At 43.1% G+C, this 16,654-nt stretch overlaps 1 protein-coding gene across 1 annotated transcript in view; it reads right to left on the bottom strand.

Annotated features, from left to right (window-relative positions):
* Positions 1 to 16,654, bottom strand: part of COG6 (component of oligomeric golgi complex 6) — a 105,599-nt gene that overhangs the window by 31,728 nt on the left and 57,217 nt on the right. Inside the window, exons 11-13 of the mRNA XM_074960086.1 lie at positions 14,170 to 14,234; positions 10,233 to 10,324; positions 8,288 to 8,405 (exon numbers count right to left, since the gene is read on the bottom strand). Coding sequence (XP_074816187.1) covers positions 8,288 to 8,405; positions 10,233 to 10,324; positions 14,170 to 14,234 — 275 coding nt within the window. The remainder of the gene's footprint in view (positions 1 to 8,287; positions 8,406 to 10,232; positions 10,325 to 14,169; positions 14,235 to 16,654) is intronic.

The raw sequence follows: 16,654 nt of genomic DNA, 5'->3' as shown, positions 1-16,654 counted from the left end.
CAAAGTGGCTGATGCACTCTCCCGTGAAAGTTTCCCAGAATCAACAGGTTAAAATCATCCTTGAGATGTGGAAAATATTGTTAGTCTTTATACACTTGGTAGTATATTTAGAGGTGCATGTGTCTTATTAACTCTGTTTTCTCCTAGAGCTCCAGGAAGAAATCACAGCCAGTGTTTCACCCTATCTGTGATTTGGGGAGCGTGTCATAAATATAAAGGGAAGGGTAACCACCTTTCTGTCCACAGTGCTATAAAATCCCTCCTGGCCAGAGGAAAAACCCTTTCACCTGTAAAAGGTTAAGAAGTAGGATAACCTCGCTGACACCTGACCAAAATGACCAATGAGGAGACAAGATACTTTCAAAGCTGGAGGTGGGGGGGAACAAAGGGTCTGGCTGTCTGTGTGATGCTTTTGCCGGGAACAGATCAGGAATGCAGCTCAGAACTCCTGTAAAAAGTTAGTAAGTAATCTAGCTAGAAATGCGTTCGATTTCGTTTTTTAATGTCTGGTAAAATAGCTGTGCTGAATGGAATGTATATTCCTGTTTTTGTGTCTTTTTGTAACTTAAGGTTTTGCCTAGAGGGATTCTCTATGTTTTGAATCGGATTACCCTGTAAGGTATTTATCATCCTGATTTTTACAGAGGTGATTCTTTTACCTTTTCTTTAATTAAAATTCTTCTTTTAAGAACCTGATTGATATTTCATTGTTCTTAAGATCCAAGGGTTTGGGTCTGTGTTCACCTGTACAAATTGGTGAGGATTTTTATCAAGCCTTCCCCAGGAAAAGGGGTGTAGGGCTTGGGGGGATATTTTGCGGAGGGCGGGGGGGAGACATCTCCATGTGGGCTCTTTCCCTGTTTTTTGTTTAACACGCTTGGTGGTGGCAGCATAGGGTTCAAGGACAAGGCAAAGTTTGTACCTTGAGGAAGTTTTTAACTTAAGATGGTAAGAATAAGCTTAGGGGGTCTTTCATGCAGGTCCCCACATCTGTACCCTAGAGTTCAGAGTGGGGAAGGAACCTTGACAAGGTCTGTCAACTTGGGAAGGTGGAGACGTGACTTCACGGATAGGCAAATCAGATTGGGGAATCATACCTGCCTCAGACATGATAGAGCTATGAGAATAAGTTAATGCTCTTTCCTGTTTCAGGACCCCAAGGAGCAGCGGTGTTGCACGACAGACGTGTAGCAGCGTTTGAGGCAAAGGAGTGAGAAAGGCAATTTCCAGAGAGTTACAACCAAAAACTCCCCTTGAGTAGAAAAGTTTGCATTTCATGTTGGACAGTGTTGCGAAGAGATCTCTCCGAGATGGTGTAGAAGATAAAGAAGTTCCAAAATACAGAATCACTTAGTTCCCATTCATGATCTTGACAGAAAAGTCTTCTCAAGGTGTCTGCTATAGTGTTCTCCAGACCTGCAAAATGGACTGCTGAGATGTCTATTCGGTGCAGTATGGACCAATTCCAAAGTTGTATTGATTCTGCACATAATGGCTTTGATTTTACTCCTCCCTGGTGGTTTATATAGTACATTGTTGCCCTGCTGTCCATCATAACTTTTATTATATAACCCCTGTTCCTGGGTAGGAAATGAAGGTATGCATATCCAACCGTCTGAGTTCTAATAGGTTGAATGAAGGGATGACTTCTGTGGAGTCCATTTGCCTTGTGCCATGAAGTCTCGGAGGTGAGTTTCCCAACCTAACAGTGAGGTTTCTGTGGTGATGACTTTTGTAGGGGAAAAGAATGGGTCTCCCACACAAACTGAGGAATCCCTCAAGTGGTGGAAGGACCTGCAGACTCTCTGATGAACCAACATTCACACAGACAGGTAGTGCTTGTTGGGAGTATAATGGCTTTGAGACAGCTTTGTAGGCATCAAGAATGGAGTCTGGCATGGGGTATTATAAATGTGCAGGTGGCCACATAGCCTAGAAGTTGAAGGCAAGACCTTGCTATGGTCTAAGGACTCTGCTGCACAGAGGAAATGAGATTGCACAACATGACAAACCTGGTATGCCACTGTGACAGGGTAACCCTGAGCCAGCCCTCTGTCACACCAGCTCCCATCAGGAAAGGGGAACTGGAGCTGGCTGAGTAAGCCCAGGCCTAAATGGCAAATAGGGGACAGCTGCCAGCCTCATTAGCAAGGGGCTACATAAAGGCTGGCAGGAAGGAAGCCAGGGGAGAGGAAAGGGAGGAGCTAAAGGCTGCTCTCCCCTGTTGGCTGCAAAAGCTAGCAGTCCCTGAGGCTGTGAGCCTGACGCTGTCTGTATCTACAAGGTGGTGGGAACTTGTACTGTAAATAAAGAGCACGGGTGATTGCACCAAAGCAGAGATCTCTTGCTGGTTTGTTGGTGCAGAAGAGGTAAAAGATAGAGGGGCCTGCCTGCACCCTATTACAGCCACGCTGGTTGTCTAGTCCAGGATGGCTCCGATCAAGTTGATATGTTAGACAAGTGTCGCTGTCGATTTTTCTGCATTGAGACAAAGACCCAGTGACTGGAAGAGGGCTAGGGGCCTTGTTGATTGCTGACTGAACCTCTGGAAGGAACAAACTTTGAGGAGTCAATTCTCCAGGTAGGGGAGTATGACTATTCCCAGCTGTCAAAGATGGGCTGCAACTACTGAGAAGACCTTTGTAAAGACCCTTGGAGTGGTCAAAAGGCTGAAAGGAAGAACTCTGCACTCAAAGTGGTCCTTGCCCACAATGAACTGTCGGAAGTATCTGTGGCACAGGGGCACAGCAACATGGAAGTAATGTAGTCCATAGGGCTAGCTTGCCTTTATTATATTCTCTGTCTCGCTTTCATTATATTCTATCTTTTATTATAGTCAGCAGTAATGCAAGGAACTTACACGCCTGTAAGACACTGGCTTCAGCAGTTAGCCTAAGGCTTGAGGTCTATGAACTTTGGCACAGACAAATGACCTAATGGTCACCCCTAAGTTTTGAGGAACTGGAAACAGAATGCGTGACACCAACAAACCAGCTCAGGTTAAAATTAACAGGCCAGTTCACTTGTGTGTAACCTTTAAAGGCATGTCAAGGGGCAGTGCAATGCTGTCAGGCTAATTCAATTGTGTGTTTGTATCAAAGGGATGTTAAATGGGCTACCAGACACCAGCCCATTCACTTGTGTTGATAAGAGATCAAGGAAAATGTGGATGGTATTGTTTTCATCTGTCTGTATCCTGTACTCAATCAACCTTCAGATCAAAGATGTGTATATACTGCATGAAACTAATGATATTACCTGTATTGTCTTCAATTATCTAGCCCTGTTATAATGAATGGCCAGCAATTACCTTATCTAAATCAATATACATTGTGGATTATGTGTGTATACATGGGAAGTAGAAGGTTAACTTCAAAGCGGATGTGGTTGGTTTAACAATAGAGATTCAGACTGTTTGAATTACTTATTCTTCATCAAAGGAAATTCCCACATGGTAATAACGATGGTCAGCTTGCTAGCCTGTTTTAACTATAAAAAGAGAAGCCTTGGGCATGATCCTGCCATCTCTAATCTGCTGAACTCTAAACAGGGGGAGTTTTGAGCCACTGGACTGAAATCCCCAAAAAGCTAGTTTTGGGAAAGCCCTGAAAGACTAACGGAGAATTAGCAGACACGGTATCTCTGCAATCAAGTGGACTCATATATTCTGATTCAACTGTAATGTATTTTATCTGCTTTTAACCTTTCTAATAACTCATTTCTTTTTCTTAATTAATATATATTTAGTTAGTTTACTAAGGATTAGCTAACGGCGTTGTTTTTGATGAGATCCTGAAGTATCCAGCAAACTTGGGTGACCAACGCTTTGGGGCTGGAAAAACCTAATGTGTGGTCACTTTGGTTTTAATAACCTAACATCATAAGACCCAGTTTGCCTGGCTGTCTGTACTCTGTGGTAAACTAGTACAATGATCCACGAGTACCCTTTTATTACTGGCGTGGTAAAATCTAATGATAGAATATACCACCGGTTTGAGGTGTCTGCCCTATTTTCTGGCAGTCTGTCCTGAGTCTGGGCATTCCCATCTGTGGCCCACTCTAGGCATGGCGACACCGGGGGGGGGGGGGGCAGGATTTTGTCCATAATGACATCAGCCAGCCACAGAAACATGAGCTAACACCAGTTTTTGGATAGAACATCCATAAAAGTCTGACCACAAGAGTGCCGTAGCAATGAGCTGACATACATGATAATAAGTTGAGATCATTAATATGCTAACCTACAAGAGAATGACACCCCAACATTAGTAGGGTGAAGAAATACAAATAAGAGAGGAGAAACCCCTACTGAATATGCATTAGAAATAGTGGTGTCAGTGTAACATAAAAGCTGTATCCCAGCCTGTGCTCAGGAGGGGGGGAGAGAGAGAGAGATGTAGTCCTTGGGAGGAAGGTGATCGTGATGAGGAAGATAATGGCCAACATCACAAGTTGTTCTGAAGGGAAGTTGTGAGTATATGGATGTTCAGATGTACATTTTGTATCATCTCTATCTACCTTACTGAACTGGTTTGTGATTTTGCTAAACGTATTAATAAACTATTGTAAATACAGAAGGGTTCCTATACAGTCAGAGTGTTGCAACTGTGCTTACAGGGGGTCCCAACTACACAGTAATTTTAATAATACTGAGCCTGATCTTGGGACAAGAATCTGTAAAACCTCGAAGTGATAACGGGGAATTCTTAAGTACAGTAGAACCTCAAAGATACGAACACCAGAGTTACGGACTGACCGGTCAACCAGACACCATCAGGCAGCAGCGGAGACAAAAACAAAAAACCAGCAAATACTGTACCTGTATTGCACCTTAGAGGTCGGCACATCTGGGCTGCCCGTCTCCTCCCCCACCACATGGAGGGCAGGCACTTACAGGTAGGAGGTGAAGATGGTGGGTTTCACAGGCATAGTTGTGAGACCCAGAGCAGGAGCAGTGCTGGGGTCTGTGGCTTTCCTGTAAATCAGAGACACAGGTTCCCTCCTCCCCTTTCCCAAGCTCCTGCTGGAACCTGGCCTGGAATGTTTGCTGCTGGAACCCAAGCTCCTGCCGATATGCTGCGCTCTGGAGGAGCTGCTCAGTTTTAAAGGGCACCATGTGCCCACTGACACTGCGGTGCCCCAGGGTGCCTCACTCATCACTCTTGCAGCCAAGCGGCTAGAACCAGCCGCCTACGCACACATCCACCCACTGGGCAGCCACTTACAGGTAGGAGGTGAAGATGCTGAAGTTTGCAGGCACAACTGTGAGACCCCGCTCTGAGCAGTCCGCCCTGAGGAGCATCCCATAATGGTTTGTTCTGAGTTACGAACATTTCACAGTTACGAACAACCTCCATTCCCAAGGTGTCCGTAATTCTGAAGTTCTACTGTAATCAATATAATTAATACATAACCTATAAATCAAGCTACAGTATGAATCCTAGAGTTTGAGGGCAATGAATCAGTCTCCCAAACCTAAAGTTGAAATTATTGCTGCAGGGCTTACCATCCTGTGCATGGATAAAATGTATTCTAAGTCCTGAGATCCAAGATCTGTCTCCATTCTCCTTTTTTCTTGGGGCCTAAGTAGTAATAGGAATAGAAACATTTTCTGCTGAAGCTGGGAGGAACTTGCGGGATTGTACCCTCCTGTCTTTAGAGACTCTTGAGAGATGAGTCCCTGAAATGGGACTGGGAGTGGAGAAGGGGGGTGGAACTGAATTAGGTAGAAGAGCCTGTGGAAACTACTGTGATACACTTGTCCAAAGTAATGACGTCCCAGAATAGTAGGAAAATGGGAGAGGCAGTCCCCATAGGGTATATGGAAGGTAGGGCAATGGAGTGATTCATGACTATCTACCAGTGGGTCAAACTGGTCACTTGGGAGGCAACAGAGAAAGATGGCCCCTGCTTGTGGACCCTGGGCCTCTTTTGGGGAGGTTTGGTCCACCTCTGGGAGGTGAAATACTGTACTGGGAGAGATCACTGGGTTGTCTGTGATCTACATTTTCTTTTTGTTGTAGTAGCGTAGATGCCAAGGGATCGCAATGTTGCCCTAGAGTCCTTGAGAGAGTGGAGAGACCTGTCCATGCTGTCACTAAAGAGTATGGCTCCTTCAAACAAAAAATTCTCCACTATGTGCTGTACTTCCCTGGGGAGACCAGAGGACTGCAGCCTTGGAGTCCGATGCATAATTATGCCTATTGCCATAGAGCGAGATGCGGTATCATGTGTGTCAAGAGAGGCCTACAGAGAAGCCTTGGCAGTCATCTGGCTCTTGGAGATGAGGGCTTGTGGTAGATAGTTCTGTGGTAGATGGTCAATAAAATGAAAAATTTTTACTATATTTCATGTTGGCAAAATGTGATTACAAGGCATGGTGGAACTGCAGCGAAGCCAGAGATCGATTTATGGCCAAAGAGGTCCAGGCATTTGAGCCCCTTATCGTGAAAAGCTGATCTGGATCAGCACCATCTTTTTCTTTTGTTAACCACGTTGACCACCAGAGAGTTTGGGCTAGGGTGAGAAAAAAGGTACTCCAAGCCCTTGGCTACCACACAGTACTGCTTGTCAGCCTTCTTGTATGTAGGTAGGAGGGTAGTCGGTGTTTGCAAAATGGGATGGGCCAGTAACAAGAGGGCATCATTAGCAGCAGGGCTTTCCTTGAAGAGAGGTATGCAAGATATCAACCAACAATTATTGAGATTCCTGTATCTTCTCTAGAGGGATCTGCAAAGTGTCAGCCAGTCTCTTGATCAGTTTCCGAAAGATGCTGAAATCATTAGCATAGGATGTAGGAGGAGGCATAACAACTTCATCTGGGGAGGAAGAGGATTTGTTTGAAGGGTGTGTCCCCTCCTCTGCCCTTAGTTCCTGTTCTTCCAAAGGGTCTCCCTATGGAAGAGAGTCCCATCTACTGGTGCCTACTCATTTTGATGGTTCTTCTTATGTGGGGACATCCTATAGAACTGGTCACTGTAGGGAGCCCCAGGTTCCAAAAAACACACTGTGGAGGAGCATAAGCAAAGGGGAAGGAATCCCACGGTGTTCCTGCCAGGGAGGATGGGGTGGACAATGACTAGCCCTTAGAGTCTCATCAACCGGGTATGCCACCAAAGGAGGCTGGAATGGGAAGGATTTCACCACCTGGAGAGAAATTTCCAAGTCAGAGGAAGTGTCATCCCCTGCATCCAAGGGAAGAGCTAGGGGCGTTGGTACTAGTGGCCATGTTGGTACTGGAGGCCAAGAGAGTACTATCATCCACATCAGTACCGGTGGCTGACTTCATGTGTGAAGGTGCGGAGGTACTGGAGGACGTGTCAGGGCATGCATATATGTTGGTACTGGCAGGAAATGCCTCTCTGGTACTTGTAGTAGAGGGATTCAGTCCTTCCAACAGCTGGAGAACCTCCTGGAAGAGAAACATGGTCAGTACTGGTGATCCTGGGCACTACTCCTCAGGATGGGATGTGTCGAGCAGTACCAGAGACGATACAGATGGGCAGTCTGTATATTCATCAGATCTCAAGGAGCAATTCATAAGGAGTAGTTTCAATCTGTCCTCCCTCATCTTTCTGGATCTACGTTTGAAGCCGGAGCAGACCTTACATTCAATGGGATGTGGGACTCTCTGAGGCAGCTGGAATGACCCTTGCTGAGGGGAAAGGACCAGGGACAGATCTGGCATGGTTTGAAGCCTATAGTTTTGGGCATAACCCATGTAAGACAGGCCGCAAACAAAAGAGAGGCTGTGGGGGTGAAGGCCATGACTATGAATGGGGTGGGAACCCTCATGGAAGTACAAACCTATGCTATAAAACAGAGAAGAAAACAATAAACTAAATAAAAAAGGACAAAATACTAAAAAAGTAAAGAAGAAAATGGGCAAGCTAAGGAGCTAGCTAGCGGACACTGCAACACTCTGTCTCAAGCTACACAGGAGGCTGAGAAGGAACTGGAGTGGTGGTGCCTCTGTCCCTACCTATATACCCATGGTCTGGAGCACAAGGCACAGATCTGCAGGCGCCACTAACGAAAAGTCTTCGATCAGAAATGCGCACACATATATAGTTGGACAACTGGCAGGGACAATAAGGTGAATAATAATTAATTCATCCCACCCTCATTTACTGTATGTGTTATAGAGCACATAGCAACATGAAATGTCAATTTTAAGATAATGAATCAAACTGTAAACAACAATTTTTACTCCATCAGTCTCCTTACATTAAGGAAAAACTGGATAATGTGTTTTAAAATATGAAAAGCTTATATTTCTGAAACAAACCTTTTCCATTAGCTTACTTGCATGTAGGCTCAGACTACTGAAGAATATCTTTTTGCTTAACAAATGCATTTCTTCAATTGTGGTTAACAACGTGGCTGCACTGTTTCCCAAAATACCACTGAAACAAAAAAGAAAATACTTTGTTAAATCCAAGAAAGAAATATAAAACAGATCCAGATATTTTAATCAATGTTCAAGAGTATGACACCAAGTCTAAAAGTTGGAAATGCACAGTGAACTGTCATAGGAAACAGCTTCCCCTATTAACTAATGCTAATAATAATTTGTAAGATAGGATGATTAGTGAGAACAAGCACCACCAGCCAAGATAATAAACAATTATATACTATCTCAGCTATAACATATGCATAACTTAAATTAAGTCATATATTCAATAAAAAAATATATTGGAATTACAGCTTTGTTAAAAAGAAAATTACCTGAGCATCCAATTCAGGTTTTGCCTTGGTGGATTTTTGTTTGTTTGAATGTTTAAAGCCAACAAGGAAGAGAAAATGCTAAATTTTCAGTTTTACAGCAAAAAAAACGTAGTCCATAACGAAACTAACATTTTATTTTTTCAAGATGGGCTAAAAATATTTACCTATCCAATATGCTACTGTCTTTTTAAATAAGTGGGAAAAAATACTCAGCTTTGTTTCTGCTACAGAGAACAAAATCCAGATGAGAAAGATGTGTTGATAACATCATTCCACCTCCACTACTTTCCAGGTAAATGTGTCTCTTCACATATAAAACTGTACATTTTTAAAGTGTTAAAGAGTACATGCTTGGCTACTGGAAGTGCAAAATTAGTTTATTAGTTTTACACCCATTATGCCATGACACTTTTCTACACACTTCTTGCATATGAGTTTGTCGTCTAAACTAAAAGTAATTCTAAGTTACAGACTGTCTTGGGTAAAAACTATCATCTCTGAGTGGGACTAATGTGACATCCTTAAAAAAAAAAAAATAGCAGCTTGGTTTTCAGAGCACCATCAGCCCCAGTAAAGTCACCATCTCTCAAATTAGACATTGTTATAGTAATTAGATCTGTTTTCCTCTATTTTTGAAAAAAACATTTGACTAGTAGGATCAGTACTATAATCTTTGATCTTTAAACAATACAGTATAGGCAGCAATGCCTATAGTTAAGGCTGCAAAACACTCCCCATTATAAGATTGTTTTCAGTTGCTTGTAACTGCTAAACTTTGGCCTTAAAAAAAAAAAAAAAAAAAAAGTATTCTGGTTGTCTTCCTCACCCACTTTTGGAAAGTTTTAGCAAAAATGGTTCTGCCATTCAGAGAACAAGATAAGGAGAAAATATGATGTATAACTTATGTTAAAAAAAAAAATCTTACAACTGTTTTACTGAGAAACTGTACTGCCTCATTCTTTAGAGTAGGGAATTAAAACTTGGCAGGCAGGTTGACTTTATGTCAGAGATGTGGCTTTTACTGTTCCCATGAAAAACTGCCAAGATATAAACCTCTGAAAAAAAAAAAAATCTCACAGTGTACATATTCAGAGACGTGTAAAGCGTTGAAACTGAAGCTAAGGTTTGCACAGGTAACTTTAATTCTGGCATTTCCTAACTTTTGAGTGTTTTTAATTTTGCAACCTTAATGTTCTTTTAATGTAGTTTTTTGTGTGAACTTTATCTACAATGCTACAGAGTGATAAAGTATGTCTATATGTTGAATTTTTTTTCCATTTACAGACAGATTTCTAATAAAATAATTGATTACTACTTCAAGTCAGGGCTGTGTCTTCCTCTTTGTTCTGTAAATGGCTGAGCACAGTCAGAACTCAAACAAACCAACAACCCCCCCAAAAAACAAACAAACAAAAAGCAAAACAGAGGGAGTGTTTTTTACTGTACCAGAACTGATGCATGTTCAAACAGGAGAGTTACTTAACATGTTTTGTAATTTTGTATACCTGATTGTATGGTGATAGAATTTGAGAAGATTAGATATTTTGTATAATAAAACTGCTCCCGGTTCAGCAACGATCACCTGCTCAATTCTGACCTGTGGAACAAAAAATAATAATTTTTATTTAGAGGCATATTCTGAAAAACAGCCTCGATACTTTTACGTGCATGAGGGATGTTCATGGACAAATAAACTTTGCAAGAAGCATAAGAACATCACATCGTCCACTTATATTGCAGGATTCCTCTTGAATAGGGCATTTCTTTGCAGCAAGTTGAAGGGCAGAAAACAAGCAGGTGTATGCCACTCCTTAAGAACGGCCCTGTTTCCCATAGTTTTGTATGTAACTTGTTGCTGGAAATTTCTGTATAATGAAATCATGTTGTGGATTAGCATCAGTACATACTGGAATTCCACCCAGCCCCGAATAGCAAGAACAGCTGCAAAATCCCTAAATTACAACAGATCATCAATGGCAGCACTCAGCAGAGATGCAGAATAATCAGAACTGATCTATCAAGGGGTTTATTTAGTTTATTTTACCTGATTTAATCTCACCTCCTAGTCATGACCTCTAGCCAGTACTTTATCTTGAAAAGAGATGCTAACAGTAGGTAAGCAGATATATTTGAAGCTATTACAAAACATGTATTGACATGCTGACTGGGCCAAGAGATGCTGGATTACAGAGCAAAACAGGCCTGACTTTTTTTGTCTCCATGGCACATGCAGCCTCAACACGATCATAAGGGGGCTGCCCCACAATCAGTTTTTAGGCATTTAGGAAGCAATCATGGTCAGTGACTATTATAACACTATTCCCCAAGTGCTTATATGTGACAAGTCCATCTACATATTGCTAACCATTCATCATCCTTCCAAATTATTTGTCTGCTGCTCAATGTAGCATCCCAGGGTCAGATTCACAAAGAATATTAGGCGTGGTGACACTGTGCATTGCCATGCCTAAATTTTAGGCACCTAGAAGGTCACTGAGATTCACAAAGCCTGAGTTTGGCACATAGGCTCCCTATTCAATGAATGGGGAAAGACAGGTGCATCAGAATGGGATATACAAAAGCCACCACCCTAGGCAGCTCCTAGCCTAAGCTAGTCAATGGGAAGTGCCAAGCGAAGTGCATATATTAAACTTCACCCCTCTTGGGGACAGGTGCTTCTGTTTGGGCTGCAAGGAGGCATTTCCCTCCATTTGGGATTCTCAGCTGCAAAACCTCACTTGGCATTAGGTAGCTATGCATTTTAGCAAGAAGCCAAGGGGAGGCCATGTAACTTAATGTCCAGTGGTCAGGGCACTCACCAGGGATCTTGGAGTCCCCAGTTCAAATCACTGGATGGGGGGACTGGCTCCTGGGTCTCCCACATCCCGGGTGATACCCTAACTACTGTGCTAAAAGTTATAAGGGAGCTCCTCCACCCCCTATAGACAAGTTTGCCAGGCTGACATCTATCACCATCACACTTTCTGATTTTTTTTTTTTGGTTGTGTGTTTTGGGAGGACAGACAGGGTGCTAAGAATTCTATATTTAATTGGCTTTAGTAGAATAGCAAAACCTTTTAAATCAGAAGGAAAAAAAAAATTGTGTGATTTTTAACCACAGTCTCCTCTATGATGAAATGGGAGAGTTAGTCACTAACTCAGATCAAATTTTTCGACTTTAATTTATATGCAGGTGCCTAAATAAAAGTGGCCGTATTTTTCCAATCCCACAGAAGCAAAAGAGAGTTGCAGATTTTCAGCCACTCTGAAAATTAGGCTGCTTTTTATTAGGGCTGTCAAACGATTTAAAGAATGATCCATCGCAATTAATCCTGAGATTAAACAAAATAATCACGATTAATCACTGTTTTAATTGTACTGTTAAACAATAACAGAATACCAATTTAAATGTATCAAATATTTTTGATGTTTTTCTACATTTTCAAATATATTGATTTCAACTGCAACACAGAATACAAAGTGTGCAATGCTCACTTTATATATTACAAATATTTGCACGATAAAAAGAAACAAAAGATAGCATTTTTCAGTTCACCTCATACAAGTACGGTAGTGCAATCTCTTTATCGTGAAATCACAACTTATAAATGTAGAATTTTTTAAAAAAAATCTGCACTCAAAAACAAAACAATGTAAAACTTTAGAACCTAGAAGTCCATTCAGTCCTACTTCTTGTTCAGCCAATTGCTAAGAGATTGCACTAGAGATTGCTAAATTGCTAAAGAGATTGCACTACAGTATTTGTATGAGGTGAATTGACAAATACTGTCTTTTGTTTATCTTTTTTACAGTGCAAATATTTGTAATAAAACATAATATAAAGTGAGCACTGTACACTTTGTGTGTTGTAATTGAAATCAATATATTTAAAACTGTAGAAAACATCCAAAAATATCTGTAATAAATTTAAATTGGTATTCTATTATTGTTTAACAGTGCAATTAAATCTGTGATTAATTGCAACTTTTAAAAAATCTAGTTAATTTGTTTTGCGTTAATCACTTGAGTTAACTGCGATTAATTGACAGCCCTACTTTTTATTTTAACTCATTTATTTTAGGCATCCAAGCTTGAAAATGGTGACCTTTAAGATCTACAAGCACAAGTAAAATATCACTAAGAAATGGGGACAATTTCTATTCCACATAACCAAACTATTTCTTCAAATGTTAAGAAATTACAAGGAAAGAGACATCTTTATAAGTAAGCCTAAACCATCAAAAAAGTCATATACAATCTGGTATATATTCAGATGTAATCAGAGAAGAAAAGTAAGTCCATCTTAAAATAAGTGTTACACTAACATTTAACATTCAAATGCTTAGGGAAAAGAGGGAGCTGTGCTATATCGTAAGAAGCAAGTTTTGAAGTTGTGAAATGTTATGGTGGTTACATGATTAGTGGTGCTTTCTCCTTTGTCTTTTCTTTCACAAACACACCCCCTTTCTGATCCTTCTTTCAATTTTTCACCTCTCCAGTCAAGGACATGGGGATATTTCAGCCACAGCCTGCTTTTTAGTATTTAGATTACCAGACATTTTACAGTATTAGTCAACTAGTCAGATAGAATAAAATTCCTTAAAATATCGTAATTTTTCTACTTTAAAAAACAACTGATTTATAGCTTATATGGAATTTTGGTCAATTTCACGGTCATAGGATTTTAAAAATTATAAATTTAATGATTTCATTTATTACCATCTGAAATTTCATGGTGTTGTAATTGTAGAGGTCCTGACGCAAAAAGGAGTTGTAGGGGGCTGATGAGGTTATTTAGGGGAGGTTGTGGTATTGCTACCCTTACTTCTGTGCTGCTGCTGGCAACAGTAAAGCCATCAGAGTTGGGTAGTCAGAGAGCAGCAGATGCTGGCCATGAGCTCAGTTCTGAAGGCAGAGCCACCGCCAGCAGTAGCGCAGAAGTAAGGATGGCATGGGATGGTATTGCCACCCTTACTTTTGCACTGCTGCTGGCGGGGCGCTGAACTTCAGAGCTGAGTGCCCAGCTAGCAGCCACTGCGGTCTGACTGCCCAGCTCTGAAAACCGCGCAGAAGTAAGGGTGGCAATACCACACACCGCCTAAAATAACCTTGTGACCCCACCCTGTAACACCCTTTTAGGTCAGGATCACCAATTAAGAAACGCTGGTCTCCCCTGTGAAATTTGTATAGTATAGGGTAAAAATACACAAAAGGCCAGACTTCACAGGGGGAGGCCAGATTTCATGATCCATGATGTGTTTTTCATGGCCGTGAATTTGGTAGGGCCCTAATAAAATCCCTCAATATTCAAGTTATGTATCTACCACTCGTGGTAATACACTGTTATTGTGTTCAGTTGATATATATGACAAAATGCATTTTGCAATAAAAACACAATACAGCTTTAATGAGCAGCAGGCACACACAAACAAAATATTCCACCTTCAGAGGTCTGCAGACACCTTCTGTGATGTGTCCAACTACTTCTTGTACATTTTCTTCCACACCTACAGTTAAAAGAAAACATACAGCAAGCATTATACAAATTTACTTTAGTTTCTTTTCTTCCACACATTTGCTAATTTTGTTTCATCTTAGGTCATACCTCTCCACTAAAAGCAATTTACGTGCACCCTGGAAAAACTAGTACATAAGATACATATGCACTATGTACCACACTTACTTCCCTGCCATAGCATACCATAACACATACACCTCTAACCTGATATAAAGCGACCCGATAGAACGCGGGTTCGCATACAACGCGGTAAAGCTCCAACATGCTGCTCTGAGCAGCATGTTAAGGGTGCCGGGCCTGGGCCGAGGGGTTGGATAAGGGGCAGAGGGTCTCGGGGGCAGTCAGGGGCTCCCTGGGAGGCAGGAGCTGTGGGGGGCACTTTTGGGGGCCCCGCAGTTCCAGAGCGGCCTGTGGGATCAGCGGGGGGCCGGGAGCAGCAGCCCGCTTCGCTTCCCTCGCCCCAGCCCCTGCCCCAGCCTTGTCGCTCAGGGGAGGGGGTTTGGGGGAAGGGATCCTCCCCGCACTCACTGGCAGCAGCGGAAGCGGAGCAGCTCGGCCCCAGCCCACTCCACTCCGCCAGCTCCCAGCCATGGTGCTCCGCTTCCAGCCACAGGTGAGTGTGGGACCTTTCCCCAACACCCCCCGCCCCTCGAGCAACATTGCTGGAGCCAGGGCCAGGAAAGCAGAGTGGACTGGGGCCGCGTCGCACCGCTTCCCGCCGCCGGTGAGTACGGAGGGCGTCCTTTCCCTAACCTCCACGCACTCACCGGCCGCGGGAAGCAGAGCAGCCTGGCCCCAGCCCACTCCCAGACACGGTGCTCTGCTTCCCGCCGCAGGTGAGTATGTGGGGCGTTCTTTCCCCAACCTCCCCGCACCCACCAGCAGCGGGAAGTGAAGTGCCGCGGCTGGGAGGTGGTGGAGTGGAGCGGGCTGGGGCCAGGCTGCTCCGCTTCCTGTCGCTGCTGGTGAGTGCCTGTCAGCGGCCGGGGGGGCGTGGATAGTGATCAGAGCAGTCAGGGGACAGAGAGCAGGGGGGTTGGGTAGGGGGTGGGGTCCTGGGGGCGATTAGGGACTGGGGTCTCTGAAGGGGGTGGTCAGGGAACAAGGAAAGGGGGGAGGGGACAAAGCAAGTTCGATGTAACGCGGTCTCACCTATAACGCAGTGAGATTTTTTGTCTCCTGAGGACCGCGTTATATGAGGGTAGAGGTGTACTTGTTCATTGGGATCTTAACTAGTTCAAGTGAATAGTGCAAACACAACCTTCCTCACAAAATAAACCAACAAACAAAACTTATTGTCCTATCTTCTTGTCATGAAACAGAAAAGCAGTACTGTCAAATTTATCCATCCAGAAATACCTGCTCTATAGGTCTCAATATAATACTGTCTAAAAATAATTGTAATTTAAAACCTATCAACATGAGATCAACCTCAGAGATAAACTGCAACTAAGTGTGGTTAAGCCACGTGATAAAATCAGGTGACACTAGGCCATGTTACTTCCCTATTTCACACCAAAACAGATTATCTTTCAGCCACAAAACGAAGACACGAATTGTGAACACTAATCCTTGGGAAGCAAGATCAGAGACAAGCCACATCATTTTGCATTAACGTGAGAGAGGTTGCTTATGCAGAAGCAACTAAAACAAGGCAACTTTTGCGAACAGGGACCGCTAACAGGGAGTTGTGAGAGGGAGTTCTCCAGGTGAAGGAGGAGCAAATACGGGACCCTTGGGGTAAGCGGCTGTCTGTAGTGTGTGTTTGTATTTGGGGGTTACTTGGTGTGTGCTGAGCTTGTGTTTGTCTGTATGTTTGTTTGTTTGTTTGTTTGAAGGACTATGTGCTGTGGCCAGCAGTTGGAAGCTGTGAGCTTCTAAACAAGGTTTGAAATCTAGAAGCCTCTGTTCACTGGCTGAGCCTTAGTCAGGGGGTGGGACTAACAAGAAGGCCAGGGCTTTCTAAAGCAGTGAGCAAGTGACCAGGGAGCTTTGCGACCAGGGACTGCTAACAGGGAGCTTTGAGAGGGAGTTGGGAAGGGGGCAAGGTACACTTGCCATTCTTTAAAACCTTTAAACTAAACTTTAATCAAAACTTCTTGATTTAAACAAAAACCCTATCATTAACCTAGGCAGCTGTAGGAGAGAATGCAGGCAGAAGTCCAGCAGCAGAGTGGGGGCTATCCTGTTTATTGTGCTCAGTGCAGCATGTATGGTTACCTGCCCTGTGGGCGGGTGGCATGTGTGTGCATTTGGTGCAAGGAGCTCCTGGCCCTCAGAGAGCGCGTACAGACTCTGGAGGCCAGGGTGGTGGAACTGGAAGAGCTAAAGAAGGCAGAGAGGTATGTTGAAAAGGCTTTCCGGGACTCTGTAGATTTGTCCCACCTCTAGTCAGACAGCCCCTGCACT

Source organism: Natator depressus, chromosome 1 (assembly GCF_965152275.1).
Source record: "Natator depressus isolate rNatDep1 chromosome 1, rNatDep2.hap1, whole genome shotgun sequence".
NCBI lineage: Eukaryota > Metazoa > Chordata > Testudines > Cheloniidae > Natator > Natator depressus.
This window is presented reverse-complemented; position numbering and strand designations above follow the sequence as displayed.